At 43.8% G+C, this 26,723-nt stretch overlaps 1 protein-coding gene across 8 annotated transcripts; it reads left to right on the top strand.

Moving 5' to 3' along the window:
* The first annotated feature begins 1,606 nt into the window (after positions 1 to 1,606).
* On the top strand, positions 1,607 to 25,787 carry SLC25A19 (solute carrier family 25 member 19). Of its 8 annotated transcripts, none has more exons than XM_078155905.1 (8): positions 1,607 to 1,684; positions 10,776 to 10,961; positions 12,297 to 12,466; positions 12,656 to 12,811; positions 13,587 to 13,757; positions 16,737 to 16,920; positions 17,500 to 17,630; positions 23,771 to 25,787. In XM_078155905.1, exons 3-8 carry the CDS (start codon positions 12,335 to 12,337, stop codon positions 23,966 to 23,968), a joined length of 972 nt encoding a protein of 323 aa, XP_078012031.1. In that variant the 5' UTR covers positions 1,607 to 1,684; positions 10,776 to 10,961; positions 12,297 to 12,334; the 3' UTR covers positions 23,969 to 25,787. The 8 variants fall into 8 exon arrangements, with proteins under 8 accessions (XP_078012031.1, XP_020858102.1, XP_020858103.1 ...); XM_021002443.2 differs by lacking the exon at positions 1,607 to 1,684 and adding an exon at positions 4,346 to 4,550; XM_021002444.2 differs by lacking the exon at positions 1,607 to 1,684 and adding an exon at positions 4,557 to 4,701.
* The last annotated feature ends 936 nt before the right edge of the window (positions 25,788 to 26,723 follow it).

The following is a 26,723-nucleotide window of genomic DNA, read 5'->3' as shown; positions in this document are numbered from 1 at the left end:
CAGAAATAAATTCACTCAAACTTCCCTGGGGTTGCCAACAGTGACAGCTTGGCACGTTCAGAGTTGGGTGTAGGGAGAAAGCATAGGGAAGAGGGCATCTACTACACTTTTTCCCCCAGTTTAAAAAAAAAGGTTATGTCAGCTAGGGTTTCTTTTGCATTGTTACCCCTTTTCTTTAATATGGAAAAGTTCTCTGGGGTCTCAAGCATTAAAAGACTCAAGCATTGTCCTTTCGAGTGCCTTCTCTTGTGCCTTGTGCTGAGTCTTATCAGTCCAGATGGTGCAGATCTTATACAGTACTAAGCTTAAAGTGCCATCACAGTCACACCCCAAATACAGAGTTATGCAAATTCAATGAACAGACATTTTACAAAGCTTATCAAAGGCTAATTTTTGAGAGGAGGGAGGGAAACAGTTCAGAACTTAAAATGTAACAAAAAATAAATAAAATTAATTTTTCAAAGGCTAACTTTTTTGGGATAAACAAACAACTAACAAAAGGAAAGAGTAAAAAAAAATAGGGAAAAAACTGAGCTTCCCTTCTCAGAGAAATTTTAATCCTAATTGAGCTCCCAAAATGTGTGAGGCTCACCCTATAGAGATTAAGAAGCTGGGGGAAAAAAAAAGTTAGGGTTGACAGGAAGTCCTTCCCCCTCCCCGACCCCAGCCCTCAGGTGAGAAACCAAGCTGTCCTAGGTAAAAATTCTTCCATGATTCTCTCAGCACCTAGGACCACATGCAACTGGAGAGCTGGATTAAATCTCCAAGCGTCTCTTTCACAAATGGAAGACACCAAAATTTCTCTAGGAATCTCTGAACATAAAGGTGATCCCACTGGAGGTCCAGACAAAAATTTTCTTGGGTCTCTATACCAAAGAGTACCCAGAATATCACAAAAGGATATCTTCTGCTGCATAGGGCAATCCAAACGGAGTTTCAAACCCACACAGCAATAGGACAGTTTGAGAGAGATAAAGGAAGGAAAGAAGGAAGGAAGAAAGAAAGAAAGGAAAGAAGAAAATGGAAGAGAGAAAGAAAAGGCCAAAATAAGCCATGAACATATATATGGACTCCCAAATGGATTAAGCATCTGTGTTTGATTGGAATTAGCCCCTCAAAGAGTTAGATGAAACCCCCCTATATAACATAAAGGCACCATACAGTTTGGACTTGCAGGGGCTGGTTATCTATATCACTCTCTGCCTTCTACCCAGCTCTTGCAATTTGCTCCAGGATAGCCTGACCTGCAATTAGGAGGATAAGGCTTTCTATTTTCATACTCACTGGCTTACTAACCAACCCCTACTCCAGCAATAAGGAGTGCATCATCTCCATCACTATTCAACATAGAGTTGTACACACCCCTTCAGTCTCCAGAAATTTCCAAGGAAGTTCCAGGATGGTGCCCATGAGCCAATCCAAGGTGTAGACTTAAGACCACTGGAGGACATGAATTCCCTAATGGATCTCTTTTGTTGTTATGTGTCCTTCATTCTTGAAGAGGACCATGACATCAGGGAGATGATGCATGACATGCAAATGAATTGGATTTAAGTGAGGCTGGGCTGTGCAAAGTCACCAGCCTTACTTTCTCCTCTGGAGCCATCTGGTTCCAGTGGCCAGATATAGAGCCCTGGAGGACCTATCCCTTCCTGTTCCTAAAGGAAAGGAAGGAAAAAACCAGGTGAGTAGTAACTAAATCAGACAATTTCAACACAAGACCTGGGGGTGAGTATGCTGGGGCTCATGTAGCTCACAAACACTTATTTGTTTTCTCTCCTTTTCAGACTTCAAATCTCTACAGAAAACACCATATTTCTAAGACCGAGAGAATACTTGACTGGGTCCATACGGGATAGAGTATTGTACTACTCCCTCTTCTCTATCCTGGCATGCTACTTGAACCAGGTTTAGCCTGGAGATACTGACTGCAGAGAAATGGGGTACCCTTTTCTCACACTCATTGGCTTATTAAATCCCCTACCCTGGTATCCCAGGGACAATTTTAATTGTAGTACATTAGATTATGGCTAATGAGTCTAGGGTTTCCCCCAAAGGAGGGAAAGGGTTTTTTTTTTAATTAATTTATTTTTAGTTTTCAATATTCAGTTCCACAGGATTTTGAGTTCCGAATTTCCTCCTCATCTGTCCCCTCCCCCACCCCAAGATGGTGTGCATTCTAAATACCCCCCTACCCAATCTGGCCTCTCTTCTATCACCCCTGCTCCTTTTTTTTTATTCCCTTCCACTTCTATTTTCCTATAGGGCAGGATAGATTTCTATACCCCTTTGCCTGTATATCTTATTTCCTAGTTGCATGCAAAAACAATTTTTAACATTTGTTTTCAAAACTTTTTGAGTTCCAAACTCTCTCCCTTCCTCCCTCCCCACCCACCCTCATTGAGAAGGCAAACAATTCGATATAGGTTATATATGTGTAGTCATGTAAAACACTTCCATAATAGTCATGTTGTGAAAGACTAACTATATTTCCCTCCATCTTATCCCACCCCTCATTTATTTTGTTCTCTCCTTTGACCCTGTCCCTCCTCAAAAGTGTTTGCTTCTTATTACCCCCTCCTCCAATCTGCCCTCTCTTCTATCATCCCCCCTCTCTTATCCCCTTCCCCCCTATTTTCCTATAGGGTAAGATAGATTTCCATACCCAATTGAGTGTGTATGTTAGGAGGGAAAGTTTTTAAAAGATACTTGTATATATTATGAATTTTGTATGAGAGAAGTAATTTATTCCTATATATGCATGAAGGTTTAAACAGATAGAATGACTGGTACTTCAGAACATAAAGCAATTTGTGAGCTTGTTAGGCATTTTACGTGTCACCTCTGCTGTTCACCATTAATCCATTCCAGACAGAACCTTCACCGAGCCTCATGCTTCTACCATCAGGAACTCCTGGTCACAACCAACTGCTTCCAAGAATGTTTCTCACTCTTGCTTTAGGGAATACTTCTGCCTATGTACTCTTGGAACTCTGGAACTTTTAAACTCACAAGATCTCCTCCTGGATTGAGGTTGCTGCTTGGTTCTCAAGAAAGGGACACATAAAAGGGGCAGAGGCAGTGAGGGGCCCAGAAATAAGCCTGCCTAATTGTAGCCCTTGGCATGTGGGTGAGGCTGCTATGATACATTGTGCCATCCTGAGAGTTGCAGCTGAGAGGGCCCTAGCCAGATGCCATTTCTTTTTAAAAGGTACATTGAGTCATCAGTTCCTCCCTCTCAGCAGTGCATCTCAGGGCAAGCTCCTCAGTAATGAGTCATATATATGGCTGGAACTGGTTTCCCAAAGTTCCTATAAGGTTGACTGGAACCAGGAGGGCCATCTTTGAGCATGCTCAATGGTGGAGGTGGTATGACCCCTGCTATCTGCTGAAAACATGTGGGCAGGAAATTTGAAACCATTGCAGACATCCTTTTTCTTGTATTGTCTGTCCTGCCCCCCACCTCCTATACTACCCACACTTATACTTAACATTTTGCTATTTCACAGAGCCCAGGATTAACATCTGGCATATGTATACTTTATTTTGGAAGCAGCCACGTGGTGCAGGGCCTAGAGTCAGGAAGACATCTTCTCAAATTCAAATCCAGCCTCAGACACTAATTAGCTTTGTGACCCTTGGCAGGTCACTTAACCCTGTTTGCCTCAGTTTCCTCATCTGTAAAATGAGCTGGAGAAGGAAATGGCAAACCACTCCAGTATCCTTGCCAAGAAAATCCCAAATGGGGTCACCAAGAGTCAGAAGTGACTGAACAACAACTTTATTTTTAGAACTCATAGAATATTAGACCTGGAAGAGATTTTCTATATCATCTAGTCATTTTTCAGACGCCCAAGAAGTAGAGAGACTTGCCCAAGGTCACCTAGCAGAACTGATACTAGAACTCAAGTCTCCTGTTCTCTTTTCATTTCATTAGATTGTGTCTTAGAAATTTTCTTAGTGAAAATAGTAAGATAATGAAAATAACATTGCAGTGGAAATTGGAAGACCTGAGTTTTAAGTCCCATCTCTGCCATTTACAAGGTTACCATATAACCTTGAGCAAGTCACTTCAACTACATGGTTTTCAACTTTCTAATTTGTATAAAGAGGGAGTTAGACTATAAGCTTTTTTTCCCACTTATAACGTGACATTCAGTAGTTCATTGAGTTTATGATAAATCCCACCCAGGGAGCTTCTCAGGTCCCCAGTTCCAAAACCATCACCCTGTGCAGTGAAATAAACTTCTCTCTGGTCAAGGGTAAGACCATACTTAGTTTTAGAAAGAAGGTGGGGAAAGTCCAGGAGAGCTTTAAATAGAATTGTGTACAGTAAATGATGTGTTCACAAGTTTACATAAGGGTTCACTTCCCCATCAAGAGCTACAATTTGATGGAAACAAAATTATCTTTGTGTTTCTTTCTTTCCACATGATGTTACTTCCTGTAGTATATTTAATTTAAAACGAATGGACCAGATTTCAGATAGGTGAATTCAGAATGCAGAGGATAAGCCTCATTGACCCAGCAAGCTGCTGTTGCGGACCAAGGTGTGTTGTTTATGTGTCAAGGGTGGGAGAACTGCTCAGAAAGAAGACAGGAAAGGCCCAGGTGATCAAGGGCTGAGTAGGAATGATAGAAGAGATTGACCATCACCTTCTCTAAGAAAGAAAAGGAGATCTATGATGTGACCCATATTTAGTAAGTAAACGTAACAGTCACTCACTGAGCCAGAAGCACATTTATATTACAATTTGTGCTTCCCTCACCAAATCTCCTCTGTAAGGAAAATATTGCATTGAATATATTATTCTCATTGTTTTAAATCCAGAAGTTAATATCTATAAATCATTATCCTAGTTTTATATTTGTAGTGCAGGCCCGTAACCGGATGCCCATGAAATATGCTCAGAGCGTGTGATTCCTGGTTTTGAGCATCCATGGGCATGTATCAAGGAGCCTGCTTCCAGCCTTGTGGGATCCATCACTGAGGGGACTTAGACTGTGAGATGATGAGTGATATCCCCTTATTGGCTGAGGGAACTGGAGGAGTTAATTAACCAATGGGTATACCAAAAAGGTACTGGACTTTGTCTTCTTTTGAACTCTCCCACTTGAAAAGTAGTTCATTCTTTGCTTTGAATGTTCTTTGTAGGGCGGTTGGGCCTCTTGCCATCCATGTGAAGTATGGATACAACTGGGCTGCAATTGCCTTTTTCTCTGTATGTTTCCTTTCCTGAGTAGGTGATCAGACATGATTCTTGAGGAGGACGTGTTCCAGCTTGAAGGACCTTATGAGTTTGAGAGTTCCAGAGGTCCTGGGCTGCAATTGCCTTTTTCTCTGTATGTTTCCTTTCCTGAGTAGGTGATCAGACATGATTCTTGAGGAGGACGTGTTCCAGCTTGAAGGACCTTATGAGTTTGAGAGTTCCAGAGGTCCTAGGTTCTATAAAAGGACTGGTCGGTTACGTTGGCAGCAGGAGTGGGCAGCCACTAACAAGAGGACTGGCCCAAGCTTATCCATTTTTACTAGCAGACATGTATCAGGAATTGTTTGGACAGTGCTGAGCTGATGTGAAATGTAAAATGCCTAATAGAAATGTTTGAGTATTAGCCTGTTTACACATTGTAACAATACTTATGTTACTGAATCTTTTCCTGCTAATGTCTGCTTGTGAGTGCTTCATGTTTAGCGTTTCTTCAGTGTATAAAGAATAACTTATCTGGTGCTGTTATTATCTTGATTTTACAGTCAAAGAAACTGAGGCAGACAGAGATTAAAATGGTTTGCCCATGGGTGACACGGCTAGTAAGTGTTTGAGGTTGGATTTGAATTCAGGTTTTCCTGCATCAAGAATCAAATGAGATATTTGTAAAGCGTCTGACACACGGTAGGTGCTTAATAAATGCTTATTTCCTCTCTCCACTCTCCAAAGCCAATTCATTGAGCCCTTTTTTTTTAACTCCCCTTTCTTGTGGGGGCCCTAGAGACAGTGAGCCTTAAGTAAAAGTTCTTCTGTCATGCTAGGGTAGGGGATTTAACAAGCCAATTAATGTGAGAAAAGGGAGCCTCACCCCTCTCATTAGAGTCAGGCTCCCCAGAACTGAACTCAGTCCAAATCACATGGCTCAGTGCAGGACAAGAAGGGCTAAGTGACTAAGTCCCCCTGTGACCCAGCACTGGTTCCACAAGGTTAGATATGTATTTGGGAGGTTAAATGACTTGCTTAGGGTCTGAAAGACAATTTATACTGGCTTACTTAGGATTTGAACCTAGATCTCCTGACTACTATTTGGATGATTTTCTCCAATATACACTATATAAGATATTCGCTCTCTGTTCCAGTCATTCATTTTCTATGGTTGGCCCCCATGCCTGGAACACTGTCCTCCACTCCTACTATTGACCTCCCTGGCTTCCTTTAAGTCCCAACTAAAATCCCACCTTCTACAGGAAACCTTCCCCTCTTCATTCCAGTGCCTTCTCTGTGTTTATTATTTCCCATTTATTTATCCTGCATTTAGCTTGCTTTGTTTATATTTGCTTGCATGTTGTCTCTGTTAGATTTAAGCTCCCTGAGGGCAGAGGCAGTTTTTTGACTCTTTTTATATCTGCAGTACTTGGCATAGTGCCTGGCATATAGTGGCACTTAGTAAATGTTTATTGCTTACTTGATTGATAGATATACTAACTCCCTGAAGAGAGAAGAAAAGAAAGGGAGATAAAAGTGGCACAATGTCAGTCAATCAATAGAATTTATGAAGTACCTACCATGTGCCAGGCTGTCCCTGCCCTCAAGAGGCTCACTGTCTAATGGAGAGACAACATGGGAACAAAAACCATGTACAAATAAGATAGATACAGGACAAATTGGCGATAATCTCAGAGGGAAGGCACTAAGATTTAGGAGGTGGGATTTTATCACTGTCTTTTCATTCTCCCTCTTTTTCTTCCCCCCCCCAACGTGTGGCACACAGTAGTTGGTTAATTGATGCGTGATGAATGAATGAATGAATTGAATCTGGGAGAAACAAAGTCAAGAAGGTCCGGAAGTAAAGGTCAAATTAATTCAGGCTGTCTAGGTCATCTCAGTTTCAAATTGCTTTTTGCCTGTGCTTCCTACATCCTAAGCATTATAAGCTGGACCTGAGGGTTTTTTTTTAATGTACCTGTTCCCTTCTGTACCTGAGTTGTTTTTTTTTCCTATCTGTTCTCTTCTGTAATCTCCTTACCTCCCACCGCCCCCATCTTTTATGTACTTTCCTTTATCATCTAGAACCAATCATAATGGTAATTTATCAAGCAAGCAAGCAAGCAAGCACAGGCCCCTAAGTGGATAGCCCCAGAGGCAGGAGGATCCCAGTTCAAATAAGGCCTCAGACACTTACCAGCTGTTTGAGCTTGGGCAAGTCACTTAACCCTGATTGCCTCCAAGGGAAAAAAAAAAGGCAGCAACAAAAATCAGTCAAACAGCATTTATTAGGCACCTATGAATGCTAGGAACTGAGAATACAAAGACAAAAATGAAACAATTCCTGCCTTCAAAGAGCTCAAATTCTATCGAGAGAGATGTACACATAAATGTACAAGCAAAATAAAGGTGGGGATTTTTGAAAAGGAGGTGCTTAGCAGCTAGGAATCAGGAAAGGCCTCATATGAGAGGAGGTGACCCTCCAGCTAAGCTTGGTATTTTTCTCAAATGTGTTGCTATCTTTTATTTTTTTACCACATCTCTCCCTTCTAAGAAGCAGTTTTGCAAAACTAACCAATGCCTCAACCAAGTCTGATATTATATTCAGTAATCCCACATCTATAGTCCCCCCTGAAGAAGGAAGGGTGCTTGAGCGGAACTCTGCACTTGGGATTTTAGAAGCAGAGATGTGGAGTGAGGAAATAGCAGGCTAAAAATACCGAGACGGGTGATGGCATGTCATGTGTGGGGAATAGGCCAGGTTGGCTGTAAGGTACACTGAATGTAAAAGCATAATGGGATAAACCCAGAAAGGTATTCTGGAGCCAGATTGCAAAGGGCTTTGATTGTCAAACAGAAGGGTTTGTACTGGATCACAGAGATTTCAGGGAGCCACTGGAGTTTCCTGAACAGAAGAGTGATATGGTCTTTTGACCAGTGCTTTAGGACTATCACTTGGGCAGCTATGTGGAAGATGGGTTAGAGAGGAGAAATTGAAGCAAGGAGACCAACTGGGAGGCAATTATGTGGTACAAATGGATGGCGCTCCAAGCCTGGAGTCAGGAAGACTTGAGTTTAAATCCAACCTCAGACACTTACAAGCTATGACCTTGGGCAAGTCATTTAACCTCTGTTGGCCTCAGTTTCCTCAGTTGTAAAAAGGGGGGTAATAATAGCACCTAGCTCCCAGGGTTGTTTTGAGGGTCATTCCTTATTTATGTGCCAGTGCTTAGCACATGCTGTCCAGTCGGGTCCAACTCTTCATGACCCCATTGGGGTTTTCTTGGCAAAGATACTGGAGTGGTTTGCCATTTCCTTCTCCAGCTCATTTTACAGATGAGGAAACTAAGGCAAATAGGGCTTGGTGACTTGCCCAGGGTCAGCTAATAAATGTCTAAGGCCAGATGTGAACTCAGGAAGAGGAGTCTTCCTGATTCTAGGTCTGGCATTGTATCCATTGCATCACCTGGCTGCCTCATTCTTAGTTCATTCCCTTCTCTCTTTCCCTTAGTGCAATGGTCCAGATGAGAGGTAATGAGGGCCGGAACTAGAGGGGTGGTAGGTAGCCCTACTGATGAAAGAGATTTACTGGAGGGATGTTGTAAGAGATAAACGTTACAAGATTTAACGATTTGATTGGATATGTGGGATGAGTGAGAAAGAAGTTCAGGCTGACTCAGGGGTGGGGAGTGGAAGAATGGTGGTGTGCTGGACGGTAACAGGGAAGATGGGAAGAAGGGTGCACTTGGAAGGACACGAAATGAGTTGTTTCGGACACTTTGAGTTGATCTATGAGGTATCTCCAGTTTTAAATGTCCAATAGGCAATTGGTGATGGGAGAGACTGGGGTTGCATCTGTAGATGTGGGAATCTGCAAGTCAAGTCAATAAGCAATTTTTTTTAAGGCAATTGGGATTAAGTGACTTGCCCAGGGTCACACAGCTAGTAAGTTTCAAATGTTTGATCTGAGGTCGAATTTGAACTCAGGTCCTCCTGACTTCAGGGCCCGTGCTCTATCCGCTGGGCCACCTAGGTGCCCCTACAATAAGCATTTATTAAGCACCTGCGATATGCCAGGCACAGTGCTAAACCCCGGAGATACAAAGAAAGATAAAAACGTGGTCCTGCCCTCAAGGAATATACGGTCTAATGTGCAAACAACAAATGAGCTATGATAAACTGGACACACATTTCCATTTGGTGGCAAAAATCCTTTTTCTTCTAAATCTGGTTTCTTTCTGGCATTTTGCCATTTCGCGGGCAGTCTTGTTATTTAACCTTTCACCTTGAGCTGAACTCTCGCCCCACCCCGCCCCGCCCCCCTACCACGTGGGAGCAGCGAGGGCACCTCCCTCAAGAGTCCGGAAACCCACGTTTCTGACGGGACTACATCTCCCAGGAAGCTTTGCGTCGTGAGGGTGGGGACTCCGCGGGGTCTATTGGGGGAGGCGGGACTTGAGGCCCTTCCGTCGGAACGCGACCATTTGCCGAAAGCGAGGCGGCGAGTAGCCCGCTGTAATTGGGCCGGAGGCCCGCCACTCACGATGGAGCGCAGCAGGCTCTTGCCGCGGGACGTCAGGTAAAGGGAAGGCTGGAGTGTAGAACCGGGCTGTGCCTGCAGAGCCGAGTGAGTGACCCACTGACCTCTGTCCTCCCCATTCCCCCTGAAGCCCTTGGGAGTACGGGCCCGGGAGAAGGTCCCAGCGAGCAGGTGACCTGTGGGCACGTGTCCTCACCTGTGCATGCTTGTCCACATGGGGGACGGGGCGCCTCACACACGTGCACACGCGAGTTTCCATGGCCCTTCGAGGTTTTGCAAAGCGCTTACAAACACGCCCCCCCCTTTGGTCCTCAGGACACCCCTGGGAGGCAGGTGCTTGTTTCACAGATGAGGAAACTGAGACCAAAGGTGAAGTGACTTGCCCAGGGGCACCGGAATGGCTGAGGCAGCATTTGAACTGGGGTCTTCCCAACTCCAGGCCCTGCACTCTGTGCACTGTGCCACTGGGTGGTCTACAGACAGAAGGCGTCATCGCTCACACACACGCGCACACACACACGGCGGGGGTGTGGGGGTGTCTAGGTCCAAACACATAGGAGGGAGTCTGTGCTTACACACACATACAAGATGTCCATGCCTAAACATGCATATGAAAGAGTTCACGTTCAGATGCATGCATAAGATGTCTGTGCTCACACACACATACACAGAGGCATGCACATACACGAGGGTGTTCATGCTCAGACACACACTACGATGAGTCCACACTCGAGTGTGTTTGTACACAGAGCCTGGGAGGGACACATAGTCCCATCTAGAGTTGTTGACACACAGACACATACACCAGAATGTACTTGTACATACAGACACAAGACTAACCTCTCCCCACCCAAAGAGCTCTGGTCCACAGTTAGGAGCCTGGTGTCTTTAGGTCGGTCACTTTCCCCCTCACTTTCTTCCTCTGTTGAATGAGAGGGTTGGCTCACGTAACCCCTTTAGCTCCACAGTGTCTTTCTCTTCCCAGTGTGTCCTTGGGAGGGTTCTCTCCTCGCTCAAACCCTTCACATTCTGTACCTTCACAGGGAACTGGGAACTTCAGGAATCTGAAATCACTTTATTTGTGGACATGGGCTAGCATTAGACGAAGGCATTTTCATTTTGGATCCTACTGAAACTATGACGAAGACCTCCACAAGTAGAAGCTTCACAGACAGGAAGCCCACAGTTCTCGGGGTTGCAGGAAAGTGCCACTTTTCTCACTAGGAGTGGTAGGTAAAATTGTTCTGATGTTGTTGAAGGAAAGAAAAAAATTGGAAAGGAAAGCAGTAAAAGGAAGGAAGGAAGGAAAGCAGTAGAAGGAGGGGGAAAGCATAATGTAAATAGGTTGGATAAAAAGAGCTCTGGGTTTGGAGTCAGGAAAACAGGTCAGAATCCCAGTTTCCTGACTATAGAGGGTGTCCCAAAATCTTAGTGCAGTTTTAAGCTAAGACTTTGGAGATGTCATATGTAATTACAGGCAAATTCACTTAACCCCTCTAAGACTCAGTTTCTTCCTCCATTAAAAGGAGAAAATAATGCCCGTAATGTTTGCCTCACTGGGTTGTTACGAATATAATATTTAAAACACTTTGCAGACCTTTAAAGAACCCTATCAATATTGCCTCCTGTTATGTAAAGTTCAAAGATGAGAATAGAAAACTTATTAATAACTTGTCCAAGCTGGGCTGTGTGCGAAGGGGAGGGGAAAGTGAAGGAAAAATAATTTTATTTCAGTGGGAAGCATACAAGGGCAAGTCAGCTCGATGGAGCACTGGGCCTTGGAGTCAGTAAGACCTAGGTTTAAATCTGGCCTCATACACGCATTAGCTGTATGACCTTGTGTAAGTCACTTGACCTCTGATCGCCTGAGTTTCCTGAACTGTAAAATAAGGATAATAACAGCATCTACCTTGCAGGATTGTTGTGAGGATCAAATGAGATAATATTTGTAAAGTGCTTAGGACATTGTCTGGCATGTAGTAGGCACTTAATAAATGCTTGTTCCTTTACCTTTCTGTTTCTAGACGAATAGAATCAAGCAGAGAAATGAATTCTATGAGCTCATTTGGATGTCCTTCTAAGTAATCCCTAGTGCCTGGCACAGTGCTTGATGCATCATAAGCACTTAATAAATGCCTGTATATTGATTAGGCTTTTTTTGGGGGGGGGACGAATCTCATCTGTAACTTCAAAAGTTGTCCAGGTCACTGAGAGATGATTGACTTACCTCTGGTCATACAGCTAATGTGACCTTCTATACCCTGTGTTAGACTGCCTTTCAGTCCAGGGCTTGTTACTGGAAAACCCCAGGTCTGGGTGGTGTTAAATCCCCTTGACTCTCCACTGTTCTATAAGGTTCCCTGAGTGCTGGACACTGTTTACAAGAAAATATGGTCCTTGTATAATAGACTAACATCCTAAATGCAGCCTGAGTTTTGTTTTGTTCTTACCTTTGGACACCTGCCAGAAATTTGGCAGCACACCCAGATCCCTCCAGAAAGCTACTTAGTGAGCAATCTGTGACCAAGCTGCTTCTGTTTTTCTCACCTGTTTCTTGCTTTTAGCTTAATACGGATGGACGTTGCATGTGAGAAAGGCAGGAATGGTCGGTTATGACCCCAATACAAATGGGAAGAAAAATTCCAAGGCAGAGGTGGCAGTAGCTGGGTCTGCCTCAGGACTTGTTACTCGGGCTTTGATCAGCCCCTTGGATGTCATCAAAATTCGTTTCCAGGTACCTCTCTTTCTTTTTGCTATGTGTTGGGTGGGAATACAATTTTAGTTCCCCTTATAAAAGTTGTTTGTGATACTTGGAACTGAAACTGTCTCTTCAAAATTAAGAATGTTCTCTGCTTCTTTCCTGAAAAGTCGTCTTCATCCGGCCCGTCTCTCCTTCCCTTTGTCTCTTTCCTTTGGTTTATAGCTTCAGGTTGAGCACCTGTCATCCAGTGACCCACATGCAAAATACCATGGGATAATACAGGCAGCAAGGCAGATCCTGAAGGAGGAGGGCCTAACAGCATTCTGGAAGGGACATATTCCAGCCCAGATTCTCTCCATAGGCTATGGAGCTGTCCAAGTAAGTGGCAGGGAACAGGCCAATGATGTGATGTTTCAGTAGTTTAATGAAGGAGGATAGAAAAGATGAGGCAAATGAGGCAGCTACTCTAGGGGACTGCCTCGAAAAGGGCAGGAATGATTTTATCAAAGCGTTTTCTATTTGTCTTATGTGAAATTTTTTTTCTGGAAATAGAAAGCATATTCAGAATGAGCTTTGAAAAAAGTCATCTCCCCTTCCACTGTGCAACCACCATCCCTGTCAGATATATATAATTAAGTAGCTACAGAATGCTACAGATTACACAACACAGAGTGGAGTTGGTGCCACATCTCCTGCAGATAATACACGAATATAATTAGTAATAACTCTGTTGGCATAGTACTTTTCAAGGTATTTTCACAAACATCTTATTGGAGTCTCCCAAGGAAGCAGGTATTACCATCCTTCTTTGAAAGAGAACATTGAAATACAGGTTAAGTGATTCACTCAAGCTAGTTAATGATGGTACTAGATGAGAACCCCAAGTGTCCCAATTCCTAGCCCAGATCCCTTTCTCCTCTGCCATGCTGCATTCTCAGTTCAATATTCATTGAATATGGTTGGCCTCGAAGGTCTTCCTCTGAGGTTCTGCTGCATAGCACCATTTGGAAGGTAACAGCTGAAGTTTCCCCTAAAGAAGTACCCAAGGTGATACCCATTTTGGGCTATGATGTCCACTTTGAGTCCCCGATAGCATTTATGGTAGTGAGGGTGGGCCACATCCCTCAGATGCCATATGTCTCTTCTCTTATAGTTTGTGACCTTTGAGCTCCTGACTGAATTGGTCCACAGAACTGTGTGGCATGACCCCCGTAACTTCTCAGTGCATTTTGTGTGTGGTGGCATCTCTGCCTGTGCTGCCACTCTCGCAGTGCAGCCTGTTGATGTTCTCCGAACTCGTTTTGCTGCTCAAGGTGAGCCTAAGGTAAGTGGTCAGGGGTCAGAGAGGCACAGAATCATTAAGGAACTAGGAAATGGGACCTCTGAGGAAATGTCAAATTAAGTGGGATGCATTTGCTTAGAGAAAAGACTTGAAAGGACCCTGGCAACTGTCTTCAATCTATTAACAAATATTTATAGATGACCCAGAGTCACACAAAGCACTATAAAAATAATCTTGGCATTTGGCATATTTTACATAATAGCTATCTTTACATAAAGGGATTTGTAATTGATGTAAACAAAATTCTATTTTAAATGCAAAAGAAATGAGCTATTTTTTAAAATTGAGTTGCATTTATTTCAATTAACAGAAATCTATTTTCTATCCCTCCTGAACCTTCTACTATACCCTGCTGGGAGAAAAAACAAACCCTTGTGACAAATGTGTATAATCAAGCAAAACTGATTACCACATTGGTTGTGTCCAGAAAATATTTCTCATTCTGTATCCTGAGTCCATCACCTGTCTGTCAGGAGTTAGGGAGCATTCCTTACTGATTCTCTGGAATCGTGGTTGTTCATTGCATTGATCAGAAGACTTTCTGAATGCATTGATTTTAAGTCTTTGCATTGTTGTTATTGTGCAAATTGTTCTAGTTTGGTTCATTAGGAGTATGCTATTTAAAGGCACTCTTATCAATCTAGTAATTTGAGTGATTCGTTCCTAAGTCCTCCATTTTATCGGGTGAGTGTTCCTTTATCTGATACCTCCTGTATGAAAAGTACAGCATTGGGTGCTGTGATGGATAGCTACATGAAAGAATCCTGGATGTTGCTGCAGGACATCTGGGGAGCCTACATTGTATGATACTGATTGTAATTACAGTCAAGGCTCAGGGAAGTGAGAAGTCTGTGTGAGTGCACAAAAGACTGTGTGAGGAGGTGCTCCTTCCCTACTGAGGACAGAATCTGGGGTGGGCCGTAGTTTTACATCTGTAGCTAAAATGAGTTGGATTAGGTTTAATGAAGAACTTGCCAAGTGAAAGGGGCATTCAAAATCTGGAAGAGGCATCACATGGAAGATTTTTTTTCTGTTTAACTATAAACTTAATAGTAACAAAAAAAAGCAATGTAAATGGCAAAGAGAAGAAAAGAGGAAATGCACCTTCCATTACTATAGATCTTTAGGAGCAGCCCTGCCGTGCACTATGCACATGCTTGGAAGTTGCCCATACTTTAATTGGTTTTGTTTAACTGTTTTTCTTTGTTATGGAGAGGGCTCTGAAGGTGAGTGGTGGAGTAGTTTTGGAAATGATAGATATGTAAAAACATCACTATGTACATCACAAAAGGCATCTATATGGTTTTTGGAACTGTTTATTTCCTCCCAAAAAAACTGAATTTCCTAAAGACAGATGATAATTCCTTCTGTTTAATTCCTTCTAGGTCAAAAAGAACCTGATAAAACCAGTGTTGTGACTCTTCCTTGGGGTTTTTTTCCTCATAAACTACCAAAGCTGATCTTTCAGGTCTTTATTGGGGCACTATGTAATGGAAAATAAGCTTTCATGGACATGTTTCTAAATGTACAAAAATGAATTCCAGAGTAAGGGAGATCATGGGGTCAAAATATGTCTTTATTCCAGCATCATCAGCACAGCCTTCTGCTATTTTTTTTTAAGCAACAAAAACCTAAACTTTTATGAAATGTGGAACCAATGAGACAAGTTTTGTTCATGAACAGAATTACCTTCTAAATTTTCTTCTTATATGTTTAAATTTATTCATCTGCCAAGCTTTTAAAAACTTTTCAGCCCAACCTTATTTCCTAATTGCTGTGGTTTAAGTTATAGTCTTGTTATGTTATAAAGTCTAATTAAAAACAAAACAAAACAAAACACCAGGGAACAATTTTGTTAAATGTAAAGCACTGGTGCCATTAACTGTCTACATTCAGAAGGCTCTTCACCCTTGTGCACACACTGTATATGCTGGTCGTAACTCAAATCAGCTTACCCTTTTGTATTAAGATTATTTCACCAAATGCTACAGCCAATAGGATAAAATCTTTTTATGAGAGAGAACAACTGAAATTTTATTTTTCTACTGATATTTCTAATGCTGGTATCAACATTTACCAATAAAAATTAATTATGTTTAAAAAAAGGCACCAGTAAAATTTGTGCGACCTGCATAACCACAAAATCAGAACTTAAAACATCTAGATACTTTAACAAACCAGTAACTTTCTGGTGCTCTTTAAAAATAGCATCCTTAAAATATGTTTTGCATGACTATACATGTATGATCAATATCAAGTTGCTTGCCTTTTCAATGAGGAGTTGGGGAGGAAGGGAGGGAGAGAATTTAGAACTCACATTTTAAAAAATGAATGTTAAAAACTGTTTTTACATGTAATTGGGGGAAAATAAGATAATAAAAAAAGAGGAAAAGTAGCATCCATACCTGTGGATCTTACCTTGCCTGGGTAACCTGCCTGCCTGAGGCATAGGGCAATCTACACGAAGCTTTGAAATTTTCCTAGTGTTAGGATACTATGACAATCTATGACTTAATTTTAATGAATTGTGTTTAAGTAGAAATTGAAGGAAGCTGGCAAGCAATGGAAAACCCTACAGATCCCCCTTATGTCATCCACGTTGTCAGTTTGCATCCCTTGGATTTCCCTTGAGTGTTTTCTTTGGCAGTTTGACTGGCCTTCATAGCAGAAATGATGTACTTACTAGTTATGTTATTAGCAGGGATCAGGCAAATAAAGCCCGCAGAAGCAGTGCCATATAATGGGCATTGGATTTGAGGTCAGGAAGACCTGGGTTCATATCCTACCTCAGACACATACTGGCTGTGTGACCCTGGGTAAATCCCTTAATGTCTCTGTGTCTCCGTTTCCTAAGAGTGAAATTAAAGGGTTGAGCTGGATAGCTCCTCAGATGCCATCCACTCTAAGCCTAAGATCTGTTGACCTTACGAGTTCACCAGAGCTACCTGTGCATACGTGCAGATCTACAGAAACCTCCGTCATGGCGTGATGATGATGTACAAGACTGAAGGCCCGTTGGCTTTCTACAGAGGCTTGCCACCCACTTTGATTGCTGTCTTCCCCTACGCGGGGTTCCAGTTCTCCTTTTATAGTGCCCTGAAGCAGGTCTATGAATGGGCCATTCCAGTTGACGGAAAGAAGAATGGTGAGTATGGGGCAGCCTCCAGTGAGCATGTGTCCCCCGACTTTCCTGTGTTGGCCTATGGCAGGGTGGGATTGGCACTGTGAACATGATGTAGACCCAGAGGTCTGTGACACATAGATGCCTTTACCAGCCCGCTAGATTTCTCACCCCTCACTCTGAACCCATCCCTGAGGCCTTGTAGGTCACATCTTCTGTTCTCCCTCCCAGGGCTGTTGGGGGGCTAATTTTGATGGCTGTGGTCAGAAGCCTCACTTGCCTACTTTCTGATTTCTTTCAGGCCTCATACTTGAACTTCTTTGTGTAATTACAGTAACCTCATTTGGCCTTTGGTGGAAATTTTTTGAAGGGAGGAGTCTCTCCCATCTTGACATCAGCCAGAGCTAATCTGCGGTTAATTACTATTCTTGTAGAAATTGGCTCTTCTTCCCATTTCTCTTCCTGAACAAAATCCTTTCTCGTGACTGAGGAAGACTTTTAGGATTTGTTCTTCTGAGGTGTTTTGAGGTCCCTGTCTGGGATGAAGACCTCAGAATGTATTTTTTCTTTTTCTTCTCTTACCACCCTCTACTTTTGTTGCAGCGAACCTTAAAAATCTGCTGTGTGGCAGTGGAGCTGGGGTCATCAGCAAGACTCTTACATATCCCCTGGACCTCTTTAAGAAGAGGTTGCAGGTGGGAGGCTTTGAGAAAGCCCGGGAGCCCTTTGGACAGGTGAGAAGTGCTCTCACTGGGGATCCAGGGAAGGTTTTAAGCGGGGGGGGGGTGATATGATAGAGATTTTAATTAATAAGGAATACTAATCTGGCAGTGATGTCTATAGGATAGATTTAGGGAGTAAGCCTGGAGGCAAGGATGTGACTACATGGGCAAGAAGTGATGAGGGCCTGAACGAGGGTGCTGGCAGCAAGAATGGAAAGGAAGGGATGGATGTAAGGCATGGCCCTGAGGCTGGATCCATAGAACCTGGTGAAGAACTAGATGTAGAACAACCTTCTGCTCGGATCCTGATGCCTTAGTGAGAAGTGAGGAACCTACCTGGCTTAAATAGGGGCAGCTCCCTTCTGCTCTCATTTAAAAAGCCAGGTATTACCACAGAGCGAGCACTTTATGGTCCCCTGGACCAAGCAAAGCTCTTATGAAGACAATTGGAGAACTCCCAGAAGTGCCCTGGTAGATGCTTGTTGATAAGGTGTGTGGACACAGTAAGGAAGGACTCACGGTCTGCCCTGGGAACCTGCCCCTCTGGCTGGGGCGATCGAAGGCATGGGCATTCAAAAGGGGCGCAGAGTTCTCTCCACAAATTGCCATAGGCTTCATGTGGACAGTGTGATCCTGGTTGATAGCCAGACTGGACATAACAACTTCTCCCTTCTCAGATTTTGTGTTCCCAGAACTCTCCATTTCCCTTCTTTGGCTTTCTTTGTCATCGTCTTTTCTATCATCATTATTTGTGTTTAGCCTTTTTCCACTATTAAACTGGAAGCTTTTTGAGAGCAGCTTCTTTGACAGATCTGTCTTTACATCCATGTTACTTAGGACTTTGCCTTGCATATAGTGGTTCCTTAATCCTTTTTTTGTTTGTTTGATTGAGAAAAAAAAAGATTCTGTTGTGGCCTGGAGCTGACCCTGGTTTCCCAAAGATTATGGAAAGCTCTTGATAGTCTGGGTATCCAAGTTGGAAAGGTTTTGTGCATGGGCCCAGTGAAAGGTGGTCTGTTATCTCAGGACCAGCCTCAGTTAGCTAGGGAAACTTTTTTCAGGTTAGCTACAGGCAAGGCATTGTGTTCAGTGTTAATAAAGGTAGTCCCTACTCACATGAAAAAAATTATAGATTCTTGAAGTATTGAGATAAGAATTCAATAAGTGCTCTCCTTAAAGGGGGAGTTTAGACATTCCCTAGGAGAGTTTAAAGAAACTCTTTTGCTAAAGCCTTGGTAGCGTGTATTTCACTCCCTAATATACATTTTCTGTTCAGTTTCTTCTTTCAGCAGACATTTCTTGATTACCTGCTATGTGCGAGCTCTTGTTCTAGATACTGCGGAGATACTAAGGTGTTTCTGCCTCCAAAGGGCTGGTGATCTAGTAGGTGATATAAGTCATCACCAGACATTTATGAAGGATGTGCTGCTATGTGCCAGGCATTGTGGTAGGTAAGACGGTACAAAGACAAAGACAAAAATGCAGTAGTCCCTGCTTTTGTTCCATAGGGCAAGAAATGTGTGCAAATATACAGACAGTTCTTGCTTTACCTAAAAAGTCACATTACACAAATTCGACTTTATATAGAGAATCTTGAAAGAAATCTGCATTAAAAAAAACACATGTGTTAACTTTACTGGACAGTACTGTGCTCTCTTTCTCACCACTCCTGCCCTTCAACTCGGCACTCTGTCCTCCACGTCCCCAAAAGCTTAAAAGAAAACGTTCCAAATGAAAGCAGAAGAGTGGATGTGCAGAGAGACCACCAAACATCACCATTGGAATGGGGGCTTGGTTTGAGGCCTCCAACACCTAGAGAGACCTTTGACTCACTCTGCCCACCTACCCGCTTGTGGCTCCTGAGTGTCATCTGTCCTCTGCTGTCTGTGTCCAGGTCCAGACCCTACACGTCTGTCCCCAGCATGTTCTTCCTCTTGGTTCCAGCCAGGCCCCCACGTGGCTGGCCCCACCCCTGCCTGTTCCTTCTCCTATTCTTGTTTCTCTGTCCCTGGCCCCACGTGTCCGGGACATATTTTGGCCTTCCTTCATGAGCTCGAAGCCTCCTTCCTGCCTCCCTCCTTTTTACCCCATTACAAATCTGCATTATGTAAAAATCGCTTTATGGAGAAGTCTGTAGAAAGGTCCACTTATACAAACAAGAACTGTTTGTAAGTCTTCAGAGAATAAGTACAAAATAGTGTGCAGGAGGAGACCTTGACCTCTGGGACAGGCAGAACCTTATGTAGGAGGTTGTGTTTGAGCTCAGCTTTTAGTGTAGGTGAGGAAGGAGAACAAGGCAAGGGAGAGTATGTGCAAAAGCGTGGTGATGGGAGATGAAATGTGATGTGTGAGGCACAGCGTGGCCATTTTGGCTGTCTGGAGTATTCAGGAAGGGGAATAATAGGTAAAAAGCCTGGAAAGGGAGGCTGGAGCCAGGCTGATTTTAAATGGGAAACAGAGCAGTTTGTATGTTACTCTTGAGGTAGTAGGGAGCCACAGGAGTCTATTGAGCAAGGGAGTAACATCATCAGACCTGTATTATGGCAACTGTATGGAGGCTGAATTGGAAAGGGGGGAGGCTTGAGGCAAGAAGACCACTTTGGAGGTTGTTCTTCTAATAGTCAAGAGATGACAAGGGCTGTTGGTGATTGTGTGTACAGAGAGAAGGGGATTATTGTGAGTGATGTCATGGAGGGAGAAACCACAAGATTGTACAACTGGTTGGATATGTGTGGTTAGGGAGAGGGAGGAGTTGAGGATGACTCTGAGGTTGTGCGAAGGCAGCCGGATGTCTCAGTGGATAGAGCCCTGGGCCAGGAGTCAGGAAGATCTGAGTTCAAATCCAGCCACAGATATTTACTAGCTGTGTGACTCTGGGCAAGTCACCTGACTTCTGTTTGCCTCAATCCACTGGAGAAGGAAATGGAAAACCACCCTAGTGTCTTTGCAGAGAAAACCCCCTGGATGGTCCTGATGTGCCATACTACATAGGATCACAAAGAGTTAAACAGGACAGAATGACTGAACAACAACCAGGTTGTGAACCTGGTGCCTGGAAAGATGATGGTGCCCTCAGCAAAAAGAGGAGAAAGCACCGAGTTCTGTTTTGGACATGTTGAGTTTGAGGTGCTTGAAATGTTACAGGGCAGTTGGTGATACAGAAGTGGAACTCAGGAGAAAGACTAGGGCTGGAAATGTGCTTCTGAGAGTCATCTGTTTAGAGATGATCACTGGACCCATGAGTGCGAATGAGATCATCAGAACAGAGAAGACATGACAGTGACCCCCTCCAGATATACCTATGTATCTTGGGTGAGGATTTGTATATACCAACAGATTTACCTGGGGGCATATACCCATAGAAGGTGGAGTATAGATGATGATCCAGCAAAGCTTCCTAAGCAGGAGGGGTCAGACAAGTGGGGGGGAGAAAGTAGGGTCATGAAAACCTCATGAGGAGAGAAGATCCAGAAGAGGGTAGTGTCAGGTGATGAAGAAGTTTAAAGATTGAGAAAAGGTCATTGAATTTGGTGAATAAGATACTGTTGATAACTTTAGATAGAGCAGCTTTAGTCAAGTGATGAAATCTAAAGCCAGATTGCAAAGGCTTGAGGAGTTGGGGGGCAGGAAGTAGAGGTAATGGGTGTAGACAAAACTTTTTCAGGCAGTTTTGTTTTTGAAAGGGAGGAGATGTAGGACAATAGCTTGAGGAAATGGTAGTGTCAAGTGAGGGTTTTTCAAGGTTAGAGGAGACCAGAGAATGTTTATAAGGCAGGAAGAGATGGAAGATTAGAGAGACAAGGGATAATTTGAGGCTGCCAGATGAAATGGGAGGAGACAGAATTAAAAGTACAAGTATTGGGGTTGGCCTTGTCTTGGAGAAAGGCCATCTCTTCATGCGAGACTGGTATAAAGATGGAGAGAATGTGAGATAATGTCAAGGGGTTCTGAGATGTAGCAAAAGGAAAATAAGGGAACTCAAGGTAAATGACTTTTTTTTCCTGAGTAAAGTATGAATGAAGGTCTTCTGAGAGGATGAGGGGAGGGAGTGGTGTGGGAGAGGCTTGAAGAGAGAAGGTTTGAGGCTTGGGGAATGTGATAAGAGAATAAATAAATTAGGGAGAAATCAAAGGATTGTCTTGCTGTGGGGAGGGCCCAGTTGAGATTACAGATTTGTAGTGGACCTAGTTGTGTGACTTCCTCTTCAGCTAAATGAAAAGCAACAAGTAATTTAGTTCCTTATTAGAGTTGTATACAGAAGGGTTGGGGAAGGTTAGAAGAGGAAGATAGCACTTCCAACTAGAGAAATCAGGAAAGACTTCATGAAAGAAAAGAAAGTCAAGTTGAGACTTGAAGGATGAATAGGGTTTCAGTAAACAAAGTATGATGGAGGGAATCGTGAGATGGAAGGGATGGCAGTGGTAAAGATATGGAGAGGAGTGGGTGAGCACAGTGTATGTTGGGAAACCTTGACTGGAGCAGTGGGTGGGGAGGGGGGGGCTAGAAAAATAGATTGAGTCTAAATTGTGGTGGAATTGGGGGTGAAGGTGGGGGTGGGAGCAGAGAGGAGAAAAACTATATGATCAGAGATGTTCTGGGGGAGAAGAAGTTGCCACTGGTGTGCAGGATGGATTGTGGGGGGAGGCACTGGATTTAGGGAGACCAAAATAAACCCCAGTAAGAGGTGTTAGTTGAGAGCCTGACATGAAAAGGAGGACATGGGCTTGAGAAAAACTTATCGACTTGTTGGCTGATCCTTCCTTCTGTCTTAGCCCCCACAGTCATTGAAAGAAATTCTCAGATAGACTTGAGATGAGGCATATGTATCCCCAGCCAGCAGGGTTTGAAAATTTGTGCTTCCCTGGGTTTAAAAATTGCTCTCCTTGTGTGTTACTGTTCAACAGGGGAAGTCCTGGGCCATTTCAATTACATCTGCTTAGTTTTATCACAAAATAAATGCTTATATTCCAGGCAGTAGAATTTTCTACCATTAAAAGTATATGGATTTATTTATTTAAAAAAGAAAACTACAACAACAACAGAAAAGTGTGCCTTTGCCTTCCGTGCCTGCATAGTAGGGCCAGCCAATAGGCCCAACTATTGCCAGCTTTGCCTTGAAGCCTTCAGAGAAGGGCACAGCTGCAGCGTAAGCGGCAGAAGCCAGTATGGAGGGTGTGAAGACAAGGGCTGAGTCAGTCAGGGAAGACAGACTTCCTGCTTCTGTTTCCTGTTAGAGCAGACAGGGATGTCATCACAAAATGCTCATGCTGGTGCTCAGGGGCCTTGGCCGGAGTTGTCCAGGTGGGTTTGATCCTAAAAGGCCAAGACCCGACATATGGGGTTAAATGCTGTGCGTCCCTCACTGCCCAGGTGCTGGCGGGCGGGAATGAATCCCTGTGGTGGGACAAGAGCTCTCATGAGACACTTCTCTTGACATGTGTGAGCCCATCTCCACAGCAGGCTTTATCCAGACCTTCTGCCATTCTGGCTCCTGTACTGTTCTCACCAGATCTTTTTAAATGATCCGCTGGTTATAAATTATGTGTCTCTGTCCCATAGACCATCAGTCTCAGTCAGTATTTCACTTTGGCTGGATTGTTTTTTTTTCCCCCTCTCTTTTTTCTTTTTTTTAATTTATCACAAGGCACAGCTCTCTGTGGGGGTGGGAGGGAGGAATATATTGGTGAGTGAAAATGATATAAAAACAAAAGAGAGCAATGTTTTTTTTTTTCCCCAAGAGGGGAAAAATGTGTCCTGGCTAAGATACTTAATAGGATGGAGTGGCTCATTTCATCTTGTAATTTTGAGGCACTCTCAAGGGCGGAGAACCTACGGCCTTGAGGCCAGTGTGGCCTTCTAGGTCCTCAAGGGTGGCCCTCTAACTGAATCCAGATTTCATAGAACAGATCCCTTAAAGGGATTTGGATTCACTCAGAGGGCTGCCCTTGAGGACCTGGAGGGCCACATGTGGCCTGGAGGCTATAGGTTCCCCACCCCTGGACTAAACCATTTGAAAGAGGAAGAACGGGTTCCTTCTCACCTTGTGCTGCCCAAGGGGTGGAATCCTGGGGGTCCCAAACATGGCGCCACAGCCTGACTTCTCCATTCCTCCCCAGCTGCTCACAAGATTTTTATGTGTTTTTCTTCCCTAGGTTCGAAAGTATGAGGGCTTCCTGGACTGCGTCCGGAAGATTTTCCAAGAAGAGGGCACCCAGGGCTTCTTTAAAGGACTCACTCCCAGCTTGCTGAAGTCAGCTATGTCCACTGGCCTCGTGTTCTTCTGGTATGAGTTATTCTGTCACCTGTTCAGCTGCAGGAACACCGCGGACACCAGAAGACAGGGCGAGTGAGCCAAGGTCTTGGGCTTCAGGCGATTCCAAAAGAGAAGTAACCCTGTCTCCTCGGTGCACTGTGGAGTGCCCCTTCATCCATTACCTTCAGGCCATTAATTCTGAACACCCAGTAGGGTGGCAGCTCCCATCTCCACTCAGTCTGTATGTTGCCAACAAGGGAACTACTTTTGGGTTTCTAGGGAAAGCTTGGGGGTTGGCATAGGTGATTTGGCTTTTACTTTGTCCCATTAGACCAAGGGGTAGAAAAGGAGCCTAACTCCCTTGTTTTACCTTTATCCACTGGACACTTGAAAAGAAAAGACAAGGTGCTGTATCTGCACTCTCCCCAGACTGAGCTTTGAGCAGTTTTATGGCCTGTGTCTGACACTTTGGTGGTCCCTGTCCTGTTTTAGTCATTAGACCTTAGAGTCGAAATTATATTCCTTCTCTCCCTGCCCACATACCTAATTTCTTTTCTCTTATCTCCCAAGCCACCTCCACAATTTCTGTAGTTTATTTGTCCTCCCTCTATGGCTAAGATGAAGAAATTACTGTCTTCAGCCATTCTAAAGTTAGCCTGGAGGTACAGGGGGTAAAGGCAGTCCCCACCTTCTCCAAACTCCATATTCTGAACAACTTTTATCTTCCTCCATTGCAGCTCTCATCCCCCCAAAGTAGCTTTCCTTTTTGTATTTTAAAGAGAGTCAGTGCCAAATTGAGTAAGCTCACACATCCCCAGCTGCCCAGACCTTGATGTCTAGGCGAAGACACGATTGAGTGTTCTCTCCACATGGAGCAGACTGTTCACTGAAAGTCTCCTTTTATGGGTGCTGGGCTGTGGGAAGAAGCTTTCTTTGGGGAGCAAAAGATAACAGGTACTTGAACAAAGTGGTGGTTAGCAGATGGGTGTGGAAGGGGAGGGAAGGAGTGATGAACCTCCCCAGGATTCATTTTCCCCTTCTCGCTGGATGTACTAAACACTCATTCCCTAAAATAACAATTCTAAGGAAATTTAGGCAAGCAGAGGCTGCTGCTCCTCTGGGGTGTTTAGATTTGGTTCTGACCATGCCATGTTGATGACCATTCATGGGCCCGTGCCTGCCATGTGATCTGCATAGGCCCTTTTGTTAAGCTTAGAAGAGGAGACTTCTCATGAGATGATCTGTCTGGTAAGGGCAGGGTCCACAGCCCTGCCCTGGTGAGAATAGGGGAACTACAATTGATATTTATTTATAATTATGGGAAATGTCAGTTGGGCGTGTGGGAGGTGGGGAGAGCGGAGGCAGACCACAGCAGCCAGACTCCTTGCCTTTGCCCATGTTCATGCTCACCAAGTGTTTTAGGGCTTAAGCCCAGAACCTGGCTGAGCAGTGACAGAGGACTATTTTGGTTTTTTTCCTCAATAGAGTGATCCAGAAAGGTTGCCTTGATCTGTAGATCCTGGGAAAGGGATTGTCCCTGGTGCTGCCTGTGAGGTATTAACTTCACAGATGCAGAATATGCACTGACCTTAATACCCTCAAATCTTGGGGGACGACAGCTCACAGGGTGGTCTTTATATATAATTTCTGTTTCATGAAATCTGTCTCAGGCTTGTGACAACACGCTTCAGCAGTGTTGGAGGGTGGGAAACTTTACTTTCCAGAAAACCTTTTCCTATACCCTGGATGCTGTTATATGAGTGAACAGAAGCTGATGTAGAAAGCCTTCATATCATGGCATCCAAGGCTTTGCCTCTTTGGGGCTGCCGGGAAGGCAGCTCTCTGAATGTATTTTATACGCTTCCAAAAAGTCAAGGCATCTGTGCTCAAACACAGTAAAAGTCTATTCTCGACAACTTGGCTGTGTTTAATTTTTTGCTTTTTGCTACTGACTAAAAAAAATCCTAGTCTCTTCTCTCCTGATGACTAAAAAAAAAAAAGAGCTTAGCCTCTCTCCCTCCCTCTTATAAGGAAACGTCATCATCTTCCACCAGGCATTCCTTGTTGTCTGGGCTGCTGGTAGACATCTCCATTCTCCTCCAGCCTCGAGTTAAGCTAATAAAGGGTGTGGTTTGAGTAGTAAACAAAGCACTTTTCTATATAATTATAGCTCACATACATATATATATATAGAGAGAGTATTTTGTAGATCATAGGCCCTTTTCTTTCCAACAAACCTTGGAGATAGGTAGTGAGACTCTGTGTGTGTGTGTATGTATCTATATCTATGTATATAGTTTGCATGTGAAGGTCCCTGAGGTCTCTTCCACCTTTCAGTCTGTGATCCTGTGACCCCATTTTACAGGAGAGAAAACATTCATAGAGCAGACAAACTGTGGCTGGTCCAGAGTCAAACAACTATAAAGTTGTCAGAAGCCAGACTGGCACTGGAAGAAGAGCCATTACGATCCAACCTTAGGGGATGGTGAAGTTCCCTGTGCAACACGTGGGCTATCCCGAAAGTCTTAGTGCAGTTTTTAATCCATTAAAGCTTAAAACTGCATGCACTAAGCCTGTTGAGACTCCGTGTGTATCAATCAAGATGCTGGGGGCACAGGGTAAGGATTTAATTTTCACCAACCTTCAACATAGCATTTCCTTCACTTATTTTGAATCTCGGAGCGCTCCACGATACAGAAGGTTAAGAACCTCTGTGGCCGATGGTATCGATGGCGGCTGGGGGGAGCACACATTGCACCTTCCATATACATTTTCCATATACGACTCGCCCTCCGGAGACTTCTCGGGGTTGTTGTTGATTTCATCCCCGAATGGCAGTGATCGTAACCTCC

The sequence above is a fragment of the Phascolarctos cinereus genome, unplaced genomic scaffold (genome assembly GCF_003287225.1).
Source record: "Phascolarctos cinereus isolate Bilbo 61053 unplaced genomic scaffold, phaCin_HiC Scaffold_5;HRSCAF=322, whole genome shotgun sequence".
NCBI lineage: Eukaryota > Metazoa > Chordata > Mammalia > Diprotodontia > Phascolarctidae > Phascolarctos > Phascolarctos cinereus.
Note: the sequence above shows the minus strand (reverse complement) of the source record. Positions and strands in the feature narration are given on the sequence as shown.